Source organism: Megascapheus bottae, chromosome 13 (genome assembly GCF_031878675.1).
Source record: "Megascapheus bottae isolate mThoBot1 chromosome 13, mThoBot2.hap1, whole genome shotgun sequence".
NCBI lineage: Eukaryota > Metazoa > Chordata > Mammalia > Rodentia > Geomyidae > Megascapheus > Megascapheus bottae.
This window is the reverse complement of record NC_143521.1, coordinates 13,851,942-13,868,820: the sequence shown is the minus strand read 5'-3', so window position 1 is coordinate 13,868,820 and position 16,879 is coordinate 13,851,942. Positions and strand designations below refer to the sequence as shown.

Sequence of the window (16,879 nt, the reverse complement as noted above, 5' to 3'; positions counted from 1 at the left end):
GGAGAGAGAGTGGGGGGAGGAGAGAAAGTAAAGCATATGTAACAACTAATACTTTTAATCTATGAACTTGTTGAGAAGAAAACAGAAAAGAGAGGATAAGGAATGTGATCTAACCAGTGTTTTAAATATCCAGACAGGATGAAGAACCTCTGATCTAATCTAATTTCTAAACCTTCTCATTTGTTGTAGGGCTCTTCCCCTCACCTATGTATGAACACATTTTCTGGAATAATGTAGACTAAAGTGAGAATAGGCTGGTAGAGAAAACATGAGTTAATTTCAAGTTCATCTTTGTTTCTTCATGGGAATGTGGTTTAGTGGTAGAGTGCTGGCCTTGAGCAAGAGAAACTCAGGGACAGTGCCCAGGCCCTGAGGTCAAGCCTAGGACTGGCAATAAAATAACTAAATAAAAGACTTAATGGGGCATAACAAACACTAAGTAGAAAAACCACTGATGTTCTGATTGCGGTCACTCCTTTCCTGATTTTGTTCATCTAGTCTGTACACCTCTTGATTCTGACCAGAGCTTCAACAGCATATTGAAGAGCAGTATTTTTTTTAATGTAGAGACTAAAATGGGAGGGGAAAAAAGGAAAAGAATTAAAGCCTATTCTGGGAGTTGGGCTCTATGAGTAAACAGGATAAATAAGGTCCTCTTGCTTTCATATGACAATAGAAATAAGGCGGTTCAAAAAATCATATCCAAGTATTATTGTCAGAGATACTGGGGAGGGGAAGTGGAGTGTGTGCTTTAGACTCAGCTAACAGGCAAGGCTTCTAAGAATAGATAAGGTTAGATTAATTTTGAGAAGTTCAAGATATCTAAGAAGACCTACAGTAAAAAAAAGACCAGATATCCTAATTGGGAAACAAGCCTGACATATTCCTAACAAAGAAAGATGGCCACTTGGGCTACTGTAGGAGTGCTATAGGACAGGACTGGCTGAGGCAATCAGATGAATGTTTGACGCCAGTAGGAGGCATTTGCTTTCTGTGCTAAGACCTTGTATTTTAAACACAAGAGTGGCAGGATCTGTTTTAAACTATAAAGGGTCACTCTGGCTAATATACCTCTTGACACTTCCTAGCTGTGTCTCCTTAAACAAGCTACATTGCTTTTCTTAGCTTCAGTTTTCTCATCTATACAGCTATACTAGTAACTATCAGTTACATGAAATTGCCAGGAAGACTGACTGAGGCTGTGCAAATTTTGCACATTGCACACTTCCTGCCATATAATAAATGTTTTCAACTACATCACCACTACAACATTAACATAATGGTAAACAGAACTAAGAATAATTCACAATAACTACTTAGGCAGATAATAACTAAAAGTATCCAAAAAATTAGTTCTGGTTCCATATTTTTTTAATATGGAGAGGTTGGATTTTTCCATATTGTACCAACACCTGATAGCCACTGCTCTTCCTTGACATGGTTCTACAGTCCCGAACTAAGTAAGGATATGACCACGCCCCCGCTCGTTTGTGTTTCGTTCAGATCCCATTTGTAATGTAGACAAAGAGATGGATGGCAGAACAGACATACTGTGAATAAAAATGAGGAAGCAAAAAAAATGAGGGAATGCTTTAAATTTAATTATTTAAAAGTACTTTTTAAAATAATAAGCATATATAATGCCTAATTGAAAATTTTCCCACTCTAGTTATCATCTTACTTCTGCATTTACATGACATGAACACCTATGAATTTTTTTTTTTTTGGGCCAGTCCTGGGGCTTGAACTCAAGGCCTGAATACTGTCCTTGGACACTTTTTGCTCAAGGCTGCCACTTGAGCCACAGGGCCACATCCAGCTTTTTCTATGTACATGATATCGAGGAATCAAATCTGGGTCTTTCTGAATGCTAGGCAAACACTCTACTACTAGGCCAAACTCCCGGCCCACCTTATGAAATTTTTAACAGAAGGTATGACATTGCTGTAAGTATTCACTACCTTCCGGGTTTGCCTCATTATACATTAAAACCTTTAGCAACACCCTAAGAAACATGAAAGAGCTACTTCTCATATTTACAAAGGTACTGAAGAACAGAACTGAAATTGTGAAACTTGTACATTTCCTTTGCTTACCACCACTTTTCAGATTTAACACCTAGATATATCTCTTTCTGCTCATACTATGAGACATTAAGAAAGTTCATATACAGGCAGAATTCCAATTTTTAGGCTTCAAAGCAAAGTCCCAGAGGAGTTGTGGGAATATTTATTCAGTGCTCTTGCATCTAAATATGCAATTTATTTTACAGACTTCAGATTCTGTAATAGAAGAAAAGTAATCCCATAGCCTAACATAGCGACTACGGAAATTTTATAAATTACTGACGTCAACGAACAGTGTATAAGAAAATGGCATGCTTGTTTTCATGAAAATACATTTACATACATCATCTTTTGGTTTTTTATTTTGTGTGTTTGCCAGTACTAGAATTTGAACTCCAAACCTCAGTTTCTCTTGGCTCACACTTGTTACTCTATGACTTGAGCTACGGCTCCAGTTTCTGCTTCTTGCTGGCTAACTAGAGATAAGAATCTTGAAGATTGGCCTACCCTGGCAGGCTTCAAATTGTTATTCTCAGATCTCAGCCACCTGAATAGCTAGGATTGTAGGCATGAGCTATTAGCACCTGGCTTATCTTGTTTTTAGCTTAATAACTTAAAATGCATGATTTTATGTCTGAATTTCATGAAGACTGACACACTAAGTAGATGATTTACCTTGAGTCCCCAGTGCATTACATGGAAAAACCAGAACTCTCTTAGTATAACTGCTGCCACCCAAACCAACTTAACATATCTCAATTAGCGAAATCTATAAAAACAAAATATTTCTAACTAGAGCCAGAAGAGCCAACTTTACATATATATATATACATATATATGTGTATATATATGTTGCAAATAATATTATTTATACACTTCCTGAATTATAATAAATCCATGTAAATAGTCCAACATTCTCTTTATATAAGCATAATTCTTCCCTAATGACTAAAATACTGCCATATTAAAATACTAAGATGCTAGTAGTAGTAAAGCTTTTATGTCTTCAATACTTTTTTATTGAACTCTGCTACATTCTCCATCAACTTCAGTTCTTATATCATCATCACCAATACCATCACAAAGAAGTTATCCTTAACCATTTAGTTATTAAATTGGAGAAAAGAAGAATTTTAACTCACATAGACATGGCCCAGTATAAGTTCAACATTATATGGTCTATTGAGAAAGAAATCTCTTGTCCCACCCATTTGGTTGTTTCCCTGACTGAATTCCATCACTGGTAAAGAAAGGATCCCTATCTGTAGATAGGAGATGTAAATCCTTTCCATGTATATCTAAGCATCTGGTCGACCAGCAACTACACTTCATCTTCAGCATGCTGGAGAAGCATATGCCAAGTGCCTAGCAGAGAACCTGGCACAATATACGTAGCTGTCAATTACTGTGTCTCTCTGTATCTGGCATTGTACTAAGTGCTTCTCTATCTATGTGCATGCCGCAAGTGTTAAAAATTGTTCTTTTCACTTGTTTCTCTGGATCCAAATCTGGCTGTTTGGAAATTAAGCTGGGTAATGAAAAAGATCTTTCTCTTTATGAAGGCAAAAACATTTATATCACTGAGCAGAGAAGGTTGCTGTACATGGGCTGCAAGGCATTATTGTTGCTCTAAGCAATGATTAGATCCACATGCACACAAGAAATTCAGAAAGCAGTATACCAAAAGGAAAACAGAAATAATAAATTGCATCCACTACTGACAGAGAGATCCGTATTTCCAAGAAAAGGAAAACAGTGATGATATTAGATGCTTATATGCACAAACTTTTAAATGCAGTTAGTGCATTATAAATGAATTCTATCCTTGAAACCCTTTAAATAGCATGCTTCCTTGAAAATGTCAAGAAATACTAATCGAGTTTTAAATTGATTTTAACAGAAGAAACCCACATTCACACGAAAGTTATCAGAAATTTACACAGTATGCAAAACAAAGTATTCTTGTCTCCCTTGTTTAAAACTACAGATAAAGCTAATTGCATTCATTCAACAAGAATGCATCAAACAAGATCTTGTGAGTTCTGTGCTAAATTAAGTATATGCAAAGACACTCAACCCTGTGACTAAAGCCTGTAATTTTAGCTACTTTAAGAGATTGAGATTCAGAGACTGAGGCCATCCAAGGCAAAAAGTGTGGAAGTCCCCATCTCATCCAATATAAAACACTGAGAACAAAGTTCAAGTCTGTTATTTCAGCTATCACAGATTATAGTACAGACAAGCCCAGACAAAAAATAATAATAATTTAAACAAAAATGGTACAGGAGTGGATCAAATCATAAAAGAACTTCATAGCAAACATCCAAACCCAAGAACTGGGAGAAAGGGGATTTCCAATTACATAACTCATACTTTAGTAAGCAAAAAGCAAAACTGATCCTATGTAAAGTAGATATTCTTCAAAATGTCAATGACTACTTGTAACAACATGATCAAATAATATAGAAATTTCTAGACATAATACATATATACATGTATATGCATGTATATAGAAATTTATTCACAAGAGAAAGAAGAGACAGAATGAGAACATAGAACAGACATGGATATGTGTACATACGTGTGCATTTCTTTATAAAGCTGAATAATCAGCATTAGAAAATCTCAGAGGAACTGTGGCAGAAGTGGTAGAGCACTAGCCTTGAAAAAGCCCAAGAACAGTGCCCAGGCCCAGAGCTCAAGCCCCAGGACTGGCAAGAAAAAAATGTATACAATTTAGAACTGAAAAAAAAAAATTTTAACCAATAGAGGGTAAGAAATAGGTGGCTCACAAGCTCACACCTATGTAATCCTAGCTACTCAGAAGGCTGAGATTTGAGGAAGGCAATTCAAAGTCAGCCTGGGCAATAAAGTCTGTGAGATTCTTATCTCCAATTAACCACCAGAAAACCAGACGTGGTACTGTGGCTCAAAGTGATAGAGCATTAGCTAGCCTTGAGCAAAATAGCTCAGGTACACTGCCCAGGCTCTGAGTTCAAGCCCCATGATGGACAAAAAGAAAAAAGAAAACAAAATATTAGTAGGCCCAAAAGCAGAACAGAGAGCCAATTAACTTAGGAGCCTGGGCCCGCTGTGTATCTGTTACTCAGGAATTGAATCCAGGGCTTTGTGCATGCTACGCAAGCACTCTATCACTAGACTATGCCCCTAACTTATATTTTATTTTTTAATTTTTCTGCTAGGTATCAAACCTAGGCTCTGGTATGCTAGGAAAGTATTATGCCACTGACTTACATCCTCAACCCTTTTTTTGTTTGTTTGTTTGTTTTGGTCATGGGGCTTATACTCTGGGCCTGGCCACTGTCCCTGAGCCCTTTCAGCTCAAGGCTATTATCACCCTACCCCTAGAGCCTCAGCACTACTTCTGGTTTTCTACTGGTTAACTGGAGTCTCACTGTCTTCAGTGCCTGGACTGGCTTTGAACCTCGATCCTCAGATCTCAGCCTCCTGTGTAGCTAGAATTACAAACATGAGCCACTGGCGCCTAGTCTTGAGACATAGTCTTGCTATGTAGTTCAGGCTGGTCTAAAATGCAAGATTCTCCTGACTCAGCCTCCTAATTTCTTTTGTTTGCTGATATTATTTCACTTTTTTCAAGTGTGTTTATTTTAATTACTCAGTAAAGAATACTACAATGGCCAATTTGAAATCCTTGTCAGATAATTCTTACGTCTGTGTCATCTGGATAACTTTTCATTCAGGTTGAGATTTTATTCATTTTTGGTGTGATGAATGATTGCCCATTGAATTTTGGACATCTTAGCTATTTTATGAAACTGGAAATAAATTTTTGTTTATTGAGAAAAAAAAACAAAATCTCTGAGGAAGACTGAAATACAAGAAGACTGCTGGACCTAGTATATCATCTAAGTAGGACTCTCTCTTTCATTTTCCCTGTCATCCTTCAGATTCCTCTTCTTCTTTTTCACTAGTCCTTGAGCTTGAACTTAGGGCCTGGGCACTGTCCTTTTTGCTCAAGGCTAGCTAGCATTCTGCCACTTGAGCCACAGCACTACTTGCAGTTTTTCTTAGTATATGGTACAGAGGAATCGATTCCAGGGCTACATGCATGCTAGGTGAGCACTCCACCAGTAGACTATGCTCCCAGCCTTGCATCCTTCAGATTCCTTGAGGTCTAATATATTGTAACTAAATTAAAAAAAAAGTGTAGATCTAGTTAGAGTAACCAAGAAAGTTAGGAAATAGTGACCATACAACCAAGAAAGGGATCTAGGCTGAACTATATATACCTTCCACAGGCCATGTAAATGGTAATGACTTTAAGATGGTCTGCTCATATTTCCTCCCTCCTCTATTAGCACAGAGGTCCAAACTGTCTGTGCATTTGCCTGATTCTACTCAGAAGACTGAGTCACCACATGGGAATATCAATCATGCTTTAGGATTCATCTCTCCTAAAAGCTTACAGTGAAATGATAATGCACTAACCTGTCTCCAGTTAATGGCAAAATAATGGTTGCTTGAGAAGAAAATACAATGAAAGATAATCTCATTTCAGGGCTGCAAAACAAGAAAAGAGGCAGTTAGAACATGTTAATTCTAAGGAACTATTGATACAATACAGATAGCTAGCCAGCAAGTCTCCTTTAAAATTGGTTACATAGAAGACTACAGACTTCTTTTAAAGGGAACTCTCTAAGTACATAAACTAACTCTGCTTAATATCACGCTACATGTTGATTGTGTAGTCAGTGACTCTCAGCTCTCACATGCTTTTCCATGAACCATTGAGATCAACTGGAAAAAGCATATCTAGAACATACGATCAGTAGCTATATTTATGGATGGAGAGCCACCAGTTGGATTTTTTCAAATTTAATTTGTACATCAAGGTGATATACAGATGGGTTACAGTTACAACAAATGGAAAGGTAATGAGTACATTTCTTACAACTACCATGAAAGTCCATAAACATCCATCCTCAAGTAAGAATATTTGAGTGTCAGGGAAAAAAATTTGAAAGAAATTAACAAATTAGTTTGTGATGAGGCTTTTTCAATTTTCCCACCTGGAATACCTTATTTCCAGGAATTATTACCAAGGCAGATGCATCTTCCCAGGCTTTAGAAATATCTATCACAGATTTAATTCTTTTTTCTAGGAAACTCTATGCAAATATTGCCAAGATTTGAAAATGAATTTCTGAAACTAAAATCTACAAAGTGCAGATGAGAAGTATCTCAAAGGTTTATACATCCCTGTCTTCTTTGGTCACCCTTCAGCTTCTAGTATGTAGTGAACTAGGAGTTGCGTGGCAGGACATGAGCCAATGAACCATGTATCATTAATTTTCAATTGGCAAACAAGACCAATGAGTAAGTTTCATTTTTCTTCAAGTGCTATGCTAGAATGATCCATTGCTTCTGAGCAACACCACATGACATTCTGCACATTCAGAAGATTGATACATAACTGTCTGTTCTGCTTTGACATTGAAGGATAAAGGGTCTTGTTTATTTTTCTTTCTAAAACAGCTTTACCTCAGACCCTGAGCAGAAATGAGAGTGCTGTACTTGCCTTGTTAAGCAGGGGACTGGTGATTGAGCATGGACAGGCATACATTTTTGTAGGAATTACTTTACTGTTGCCAATAACTGAAAGCAAGGATTGCCTAGGCCTCTACAGATTGTTTGAAGTTACTTGCAACATGACTTTCAAAATGTTTTGATCATCCAAGACTGTTTTACAGAAAACATTTGGGCAAACAAGACTGAAAGAAGCAATATTTAATGGTACAGCTCCTATTCGTGTCCTTTCCATTATCTTGATAAACTTGTACTCGATCATTATATTTTTTTCTTTAAAATTAAAGGGAAAGGGGAGGAAAAAAAAGCCCCAAAAGCCGAGAGTCCTTGGCTTATTTTTAAATAGGAAGATGCCACTAATTCCTAGTTACCTCTTAAATGAGAGAGTAAGCTGGATTTCATAGCAGTATGCTTTTTATAGAAGAAGGCAGTCTTTCCTAGTGGAATTTATTGCATATATAGAGCAGTTAGATTTTAAACCAGCCACACACCCACACATTGTGTAAACACAAGTCACTGCTTTAAAAACACACACAAGTGCTTTTTCTGGTAGTGGGTTATTAACACATGTTCATTTGAAGTTTTCCAACACTTCCTTTTCTTTTAAGTGAGGATGTCTATAATGCTAAGAATTGTGTGGGAAATATATATATATACATATATGTTATGGGTACTATTAGCATACAATTTATTTTTAATGTGATAAATTATGAGAAAGCATAACTGAAATTCAAAACAGATGAAAACTGGAAAAGGAAAAGACATTTGGAATATTATTTGAAGATGTTTCTTTAGAGTATGAGCCAAGTTTCTGTGAGCCAGATGAAGTAAGCCCCAAAGGGATGGCTGAAGGGCTGTCTTAATGACAAGTATGCATGCAATAATAACCACCTTGAGACATTTTTAAAAAATCAACATTTTGTGCAAGGGAAGAACTCTTTCTGCCAAAGGTTTTAGAAGAGGGGAAACTCTACACTTTGGCCTCTTTTCTGTCGACTGCCAAGAAAAATGAAATAGGAAAAAAAAATTACCTTACAAATCTCTCTGTAAGTTGCTCGACAAAGTTGTAAATTTCAATCCAGTTATTTGCCACACTCCCAGACCTGAAAAATGAAACTGCACTGATCAGAAAGACAGGGGGAGGGGGGGAATGAGGTAGAAAAAAAAGAAAAGTATGGAATTGGAATTGAACAATATGACCATTTCTTCATTTCTCCACTACCACACAGGTGGGAATCCTGGCTGCCTCCTGAAGGAAAATAGGAAAATAGATACTCTGTGCGGCAACTTGGGTGGGAGCCAGTCAAGGATGTCAGCCTGTCTTAGGAGGGGTGTAGCTGCTTGTGAACAGAGTAACATACGAGGCTTTTCACAGTAAAGACAAAAGCTTTCTTTGGCAGGAAATACAAGCCACATTGACTATATTAAGGCTTTTCCTGGCTCCTGGGAAAGCACTGTGATCTGGATAAAACCAGGCAAACTTTACAGTATGTGTGCTAGTGGGGTAAACACTCAAGAGGTCAAGGAAAAGTCTGGCTTCAGTCTATATGAATAACATATGCTACTATTTTATATTGCGTGCGTGCGTGTGTGTGTGTGTGTGTGTGTGTTTGTGTGTGTGTGTGTGTTATTACCACTGATGGTCACATTTCCCAAGAGACCCCAAGAGTAGCAAGTAGTAGTTGGAAACGCTAAGTAACTCTGGAGTCCTGTCCTCGCTTCCCCCGCCCCTTCCCTGCTCCCCAGCCCATCTCCAACTCCAACAAATCCGAAAACACTTGCCCTTGTTAGGGAGCCAGCCACCGAGCCCCAACAGCAGCTCGCCAACACCCCTGCCCGGGGTTCTCAGACTCCGCGGTCTTCTCAGCCCCGGTGGGCCCCGCGCCTGCCCGCCCCCCGCTCCCCGCTCCCCGCTCCCGGAGACCCCAACTTCCCCTCCCTCCCCCACCCCCTCCCTCACTCACTTGTCCAGGACGAAGTAGAGGTCAAAGGCTTTTTTGCAGTTCGGCTGCTCCTCGGCGGCTGGCAGCAGCCCCCCGGGATCAATGAGCGCCAAGAGCCACAGTCCGGGGAGCAGCCAGGGGCCCGGGCCGCGCGCGGGGGACCGGCTCGCCACCATCCTGCCCCCAGGGGCCAGCGACGCCCTCCCGATCGCAGCCCCCTCGGCTGGGCGGCGTCAGGGCGCCCGGGAGACGGGGGTCACCGGAGACGCGGGTCACCGGAGACGCACCGGAGGGGTCGGGGGCCGCCGCTGGGGCTCCGGCGCCCAGGGACCGAGGACGGGAGTCGGGGAGAGAGGAAGGTCCTGGGAGGACAAAGGAGATTCGGCCCCCGCCGCCGCCGCGGCCGGAACTCGGGACCGATCCCCGAGGAAGCGCGGTCCAGTCCTCCGCCTGGCGATTCTGGAGACGTCCCGGGGACAATGCAGGCCCAGAGCCACGGCTCCCGGGAGAAGTTCCTCCGCGGCCTCCAGCGCAGCCCCGGGCCGGGCGCCGCGCTCCCGGATCCGGTGTCCCCCTGCGGGACGCGGGATACACTCGGAGTGGAGCCCTTCCCCGGCGGCGTCCCTCCGGGCGAGCGCCGGCCCGAGTCCTCCCCGCGCCGCACAACTTTTTCCCCCCAAGCTGTTGCGCCGGGGCGCGGCGTGGCCGGGCGGTCCTCGAGATGGGAGGAGACTGAGCGGCCCCCCGGGCGCCGGCCGCCCTGCCCAGGCCCCGGGGCGGGAGGGCTCGCGAGGCCTCCCGGGGCCCGCGTGCGCCCCTCTCCGGGGCAGGCGGGGCCCTGGCTGGAGCCCAAAGGGTCACACGCACACGCACACACTCGGGGGTTCGTGCTGAGCTGAAGATGACTAACGCTGGCCAGATTTCAGGAGAGGAACTGAGGAAAACAAATGTCCTCCCCACCACTCTACATACTTGCTTATTCTGCAGGCCTGACCAGTTCTCTCCAAAGAGACTGGCACTGCACTCACTCCTCTGGGATGCGGGGACCCAGGACCTGCGATCCCCTGGGAGGGGGTGGCCTGGCCAAATGTCCCCCCCCCCATCACACAACCCTGTGGACTTAGGAGAGCATCCTGTCTTTGACTTTCTCCCTCTTTTCCCTCCTTCCCTCCCTCCTTTCCTCCCTTCCTCCCCTTCTTCCTTCTTTCCTTCCTTTCTCCCTTTTACTTTCTTTCAAAAATAGTTCATCCCCCCCGCAGTCAAGAATTTTCTGGAAATGATGAATGCTTAAGGAGACAGGCCTACTAAGTACATTATATATGGAAACATCAGTACTGACAATGTACAGTTTTTGTGGTTTTATGTATAGGCTACACAATATAAAATCGGGTTTTTGTTTTGTGCTTGAACTCCAGGTCATTTTGCTCTTTTTTTTTTTTTAACCTTTTCATCATTTGAGCCACAGCTCCACTCGTGGCTTTTTGACAGACTTTTCTGCCTGAGCTGGATTCAAAATACAATCCTCAGATCTGTCTCCTGATAGCTAGGATTATAGGTGTGAGCCATAAAGCAGGCTCAGTTAATTAGGAAAATAAGAAGAATGTCTTCCTGGAGCAAGCTCAACAAACTCTGGAGAAACCTTAATTTCATATGCAAGTCTTCTGCTTACTCATTCTGTGCCTCAGGACCTCCACCCCTGACAAACCCTTGTCAAACTGGGTTTTCAAAGTTAAGTCTCACCCTATCCCAGTAACTGACAATAACTAACTGTATTGGGTGTCACTTCCTGTTTCTCATTTAACAAAATCTTTGAGTTCATGTGTTACCTACATGTTCGCTGCCTTTTGGCATATCCCTCTGTTATGTAACTGTGCATGTAACTTTTCATTTGGGTCATCTTTGATATACATCTAAACAGTCCCTATCACAAAGGTTTATTGAATACTATTTGCCAGGTGTTTTTCAATTTAATACATAGAACAAGATGGCAAGTCTCCTCTTTCATAAAGTTTCTGGTCTGGTTTCCATTTCGAACGTTAGTCTTAGTCAAAACAGAAGGGAAGCTATTCTATTCACCTTTTACAATTCAGATGCCATCAAGATATAGCTGGGAAAACTCTAGAAGGAAAATCTGCTACAAACTATGACAGGAAGTGGTATGTTAGAAGAGGAAACAAAGTGAAGAAACAGGAGACAGGATGCTAACCATGTATTCTGTTTACATGATGAAGCAATTTAAACATATCTATTGGTTTCCTTTTTCCTTGCCTTCTTGACTTATTGTCTGCTCATCTCCACTCTACAAGCTGGTCTGAGGACTTGCCTTCTCTGAGGCCCAAACTACAGAAATACAACTTAATTTAAAAGCTTCTTTTCTTTCTAGGCACCAGTAGCTCACAGCTGTAAATCTAGCTACTTTGGAGGCTCAGTTCTGAGAGTCATAGGAAAGCCAGTTCAGTCAGGAAAGTCAATGAAACTCTTATCTCTAATTAACCACCTGAATGCCAAAAGTGGAGCTGTGAGTCTAGTGGTAGAGTGCTAGCCTTGGAGGGGGGGGGACAAGAAAATACCTCACATTTATGAGTGATTTCTTAATTACTAGGGTGACCAACTGTCCCAATTTAGTGCAGACTATGTGCGGGGAGGAGAAGGATAGTAATTCAAGGACATAGACTAGAGCTAAAAGTGGGTCAGTCCCTCTCAGGGATGGTCTCTGGCAAATGAGATGGCTAGTCAGGCTTTTCACAAGCAATGATGCAGCTAAAGTGACCCTGAAAATCTCTCCAAGCTCTGAAGTATTAAAGATAGCATCCACAATATTTCTCCTTCTCCATCTGAGAGAGAACTCTGCAAGTCAAGCCAGGTAAGGTCACAAGCTGACTTTTGAACCATGACAGTCATCTGGCACCCTGTCTAACTTTCAATTGTAAGTCAAAAAGAAGAAAAGGAAGGAGGAGAGAGAAAGGAAAAAGGAGAATATACTTACTAATATATTTACATAAATAAAATGGGAAACTTAAAGTATAAATTTTAAAAGTTTAATTAGTTGGCTTTATGCTGCAATACTTTGTATTGCAGTGTATTCATGCCTCACTTTTTGAAACTTAGTCTTGGTACTGATCAGACTTGTTACTCAATGTTGGAGTATATCACCCAGTGAACACCTATAATTCCAGCAGCCAGGAGTTCTAGGGCAGCTTGGGCCACATAGCAAGATCTTGCCTCAAAAACAACACAAAAGAAAAACAGTGGTTGGAGATGTAGCTCAGCAGTAGAGCAGTTGCTTATCCTGTGTAAGGTGTGGGATCACTCTCCAACACTATATACCCACAAAAAGTGTTATTTTATCATGCAAACACATGAATGCTAATAAATCTCAAGACATTTTAGAAATCAGTTTAATGAACAGTCATTCCATAATATTGACACCTGAATTTTACTGACTCTCATGGTACCTATTTCTACTGCCTGCAGATTCTATTGATGTGTGTTCAGCTTTTTAAATTTATTTTATTTTTATTGTAATTACTAGAAGGGTTATATGTTCAGTTTTATTTGGTTTTTTGTTTGTTTATGGCTGTACTGACTTTGAACACAGGACTTGGCATTTATACTGCCCAAGGTTTAAGCCACACTCCAAACCTGTTTCACTTTATTTTTTCAAGTAGAATCTCGCTTTTGCAGAAGCTAATCTGAGATTCCCTCATCCTCTAATGTTGGCCATTCCCATCATGCCCAGCCCTGTAATTATTTACCTACTGAACTTTAACACATGTTTACTGATACTTGATTTCTGGTACCATTTTTAAGTACAAATACTAGATTTATTGCTCTTAAAAAGTTGCTGTAGAAATTAATTTATTACTATCTCCTCTTATCTAATAAACAACAGAAGTAGCAAATACACAATAATAACAAAGTGAGACATTTTTCAAAATATTTTTGTGGTGCTAAAAATTCATGCAGTCTATATTTTTCAGAAATAGGTATCTTTGTATGGCATCCAGGAAAGTAGTTCTGACTCTTTTGCCATCCTGGAAGTGACTCAGATTCATATCATATGGGAAGTGATTCATTATATGGTGTCTAGAGTGATTCAAAGGAAAAAAAATAAATCTTCCCTACCTACAGGTGGCAAAGCTTAATTCACCTTTTATCAGGTACAGTCATTAAGGAACTAAGTTTCCCTATGTCTGAAGTAGTTCCTGAGAGTAAGTAAAATGCTTTGGGAAAGTACCAACACTTCTAAACAAGTATGTCTATATATGAACACAGGGTTGCTAACCAATTTCAGTGAATAATTACTAACACCTGCCTTTGGGAATTGACATGTTTTAGATGCAGTTTCTCAGAAACAGTTTTGAGATTAAGATTACATGCAAGAGGTATGTTGGGCCATGCTCCCAAGAGCAAAATCTATGGAGGATGAGGGGGGAAAGAATGGTCAGGGAGAAAGAAGAACTGTAATAAAACTGCAAAACCTCAGGCAACTTCAAAGGTAACTCTGGAGCTGGGGTGGCTTTTGTAGTTATCTTAAATGAGGCAAGGAAAACAGAGTTCTGAGCCTCTTTATGGGCCAATCATGAAATGTGGGTTGGCCCTTTATAAGGCGCAGAGTTTCTGGTAAGTCAGATGTTTTTGGCTTAGTGCAGTTATGAAGGAGGACTGGCCTGTGGCTGGCCAATGCAAACTCGCATAGTAGAAATGTGTGTCCCATTCCTGAAGGAAATACTTAGGCAAATGCAACTACACAATCTGTGTCCAGAGCATCCACAAAAAGCCCCAAATAACCAAGAGCTGCTTTGATGAGTTTTCTCTCTTATGTGAAAAGTCACCAGCCAGTTCAGGCTTTATCTTAGAAGGATAAAGGCAAGTGATAACATCCCTTCACCGAGGCCTCCGATTGTATCCCCGTTCCAGGTCCCTTTCTCAATTCTCCATGAAATTAGTGTGGTAATACTCTGTCTTCTTATGTCATCTGTATATCTCAAGAGTATTAATATTCTGAAGGACAAAATGATCACATTAATTACATACCAAGTTATTGTTGAGATAGTATCATTTCCTAATAATTTAAAGGCCTCACACAGAACCAGAACTTTGATCTATATCCTATGTGAAACAATTTTAAACCCTTGGTATACTTTATGCTTCAGAGGAACTATGATGGCTGTTATTCCCCTCACATGCACAATTTCTCTTGAGACTTACCTCACTCTACGCCTCCATTTCCCTAACACCATATCCCAGATGTCAAAGTCTATGTACTTTCCTTCCCACAGTGAGCAATTCAAGCCAAAAGCCACAGGCAGAGCCAACCAAATGGTTGTCAGGATTGAGAGAAGGGAGAGTTAGAGGCTGAGCAGAGTGATGAGAGTACCCGATAGTACAGGCAGAGAAAACCTGGAGCTGCCCCAAGGTAGAGAAAGAGGAAGCCTGATATTGGGCTATTGGAACCAGAAAAGATTGAAGGAGATACCCACATAGAAAGATGATGGCTTGGGCTGAATATGGTTCAAAGAACAAGCCAAGAAGAGAAGTAACCTTACAGGAGGGAGTGTCACTGTGCTGTTTTAGCCTAAGAAAGATGAAGAAGAATTCTGTAGTTGAAAGCAAAGGAGTCAACCCAATACAGGCATAAATAGAAAGAGAAGACAGTCTACACTGAAAGCCTGTACATTATCTCAGAATGTACTATGAGAGCCTAGGCATCGCACTTGAAGAGGAATTCTGGAAATAGGAGAAAAACCAGCGTTGGGTACCTGAACTCAGCAGGTAAGGAGGGACTGAAAAGGGGAAAATGTTTAGAGGCAGAATGAGGGATAGGTCTAATATCCCAGGTGAGTTGTAGAAGGCACCCAGACAGGTTGAAACTAAGAACAGAGTTAGCCTGAGAGGGAAGTAAAAAGATGTCTGTATATGGGGAAAAGCACAGGCAGATTGTGGAAGCAATCAAAGTGAAGAGACTCATTTCCAGGTAAGAGCAGCTCAGCATGAGGGTCAGGGCCTGACTTGGCGTCAGAGGGATAGTAATGTCAGAACTCAAGCAGGATTATGGAACTGGTTTGTGGAGAGGAAAAGAATGGTAAGTCAAAATCGACTCATTCTGGAGTGTCTTCTTCTGTTAAAGTTACTATAATAAAACATCAGAAAGTATGGGGCTTATAAATCACAGGAGCTGAAAGCTGGGAAATCAAAGATTCCAAGGGATTGGGTGACTCAGTTTCTGATGAGGTTCCTACTACAATATTGAGGTTTAAATTCCAACAGATGAATTTTGCAGGGACACATACATTGAATCATAGCAGGAGATAAATGGTTCTATAAACTATGCTACAGCCATACCATATATGATTAATGAAAAGGAATAATTAAGATATTCTTGCTACATGCAACAACATGGCTCCATCTCAAGAAAAGTATGCTGGGTTTTCTCTTAAAAAGCCAAACTACAAGGGTTTTTATCCTTAAATAACTGCATTTATATAACAATCTTGAGATTAAACAAATACAGAAATTTAGATCAAATTGGTGATCTAGGATTTTAGGATTGTAGCTGAGAAAGTATAAGTATGGATAGGAAGGGACATTCAAAGGAGAGCAGTGTTAAAGGGCCAGTTGTCTCTTGATTGTGTGGAGGCCATATTAAAGTTCATAAGGGATAAAATTACAGACAACTATGAAGAAATGTAAAACTAAAGAAAATCTAAATAAGCTTTGTAGATTGTATCAATTCTTAGTTTTTATCTTGTGGAATAGTTATGTATATTATCTAAGGAGACAAGGTGAAGAGTATACAGAAGAACCTTCCTATACATTTTTATTTCCTCATTTATCTCTAAGTCTAAATAAAATATTTTAATGAATTATGATAGAAGTATAAACCTCCAAGGTAAAGCTGTAGGCGAGTCTATACTAATATAAGTAAGCATAGAAATAAGTTCAAAGGGTGGTAAGAAATAAAATATTGTTAAGAATTTATCCCCATGAAATATGACAAAGAGAAAAATAAGAAGGGAAATGCTGTCAAGAATCCAATGTATGTATATCCTACAAAATTAAGATGAGGGAAGTGGCAAGTAAGGGAAGGATGTGTGAGAATATTGAAAGAGGTGACGTTGATCAAGATATATTATCTTCATAAATTGCTTTGTTAAATGGCGACTCCTTTGTACATTGCTTTGACGACAATAAAAAGAAGATAAAGTGAATAAGTAAAACCAAATATTAAAAGAGAAAAATTAAGTTTACATTGGGTAAATCTATAAAGCACTTGTTAAATCTGCTTATCAAAATCAACAT

General features: G+C 40.3%; 1 protein-coding gene across 1 annotated transcript in view; it reads right to left on the bottom strand.

The window, feature by feature from the left end:
- Positions 1-9,839, bottom strand: part of Antxr2 (ANTXR cell adhesion molecule 2) — a 116,833-nt gene extending 106,994 nt beyond the window's left edge. The window contains exons 1-3 of the mRNA XM_090343359.1: positions 9,599-9,839; positions 8,666-8,737; positions 6,537-6,608 (exon numbers count right to left, since the gene is read on the bottom strand). Coding sequence (XP_090199485.1) covers positions 6,537-6,608; positions 8,666-8,737; positions 9,599-9,753 — 299 coding nt within the window. The 5' untranslated portion in view covers positions 9,754-9,839. The remainder of the gene's footprint in view (positions 1-6,536; positions 6,609-8,665; positions 8,738-9,598) is intronic.
- Positions 9,840-16,879: the final 7,040 nt, after the last annotated feature.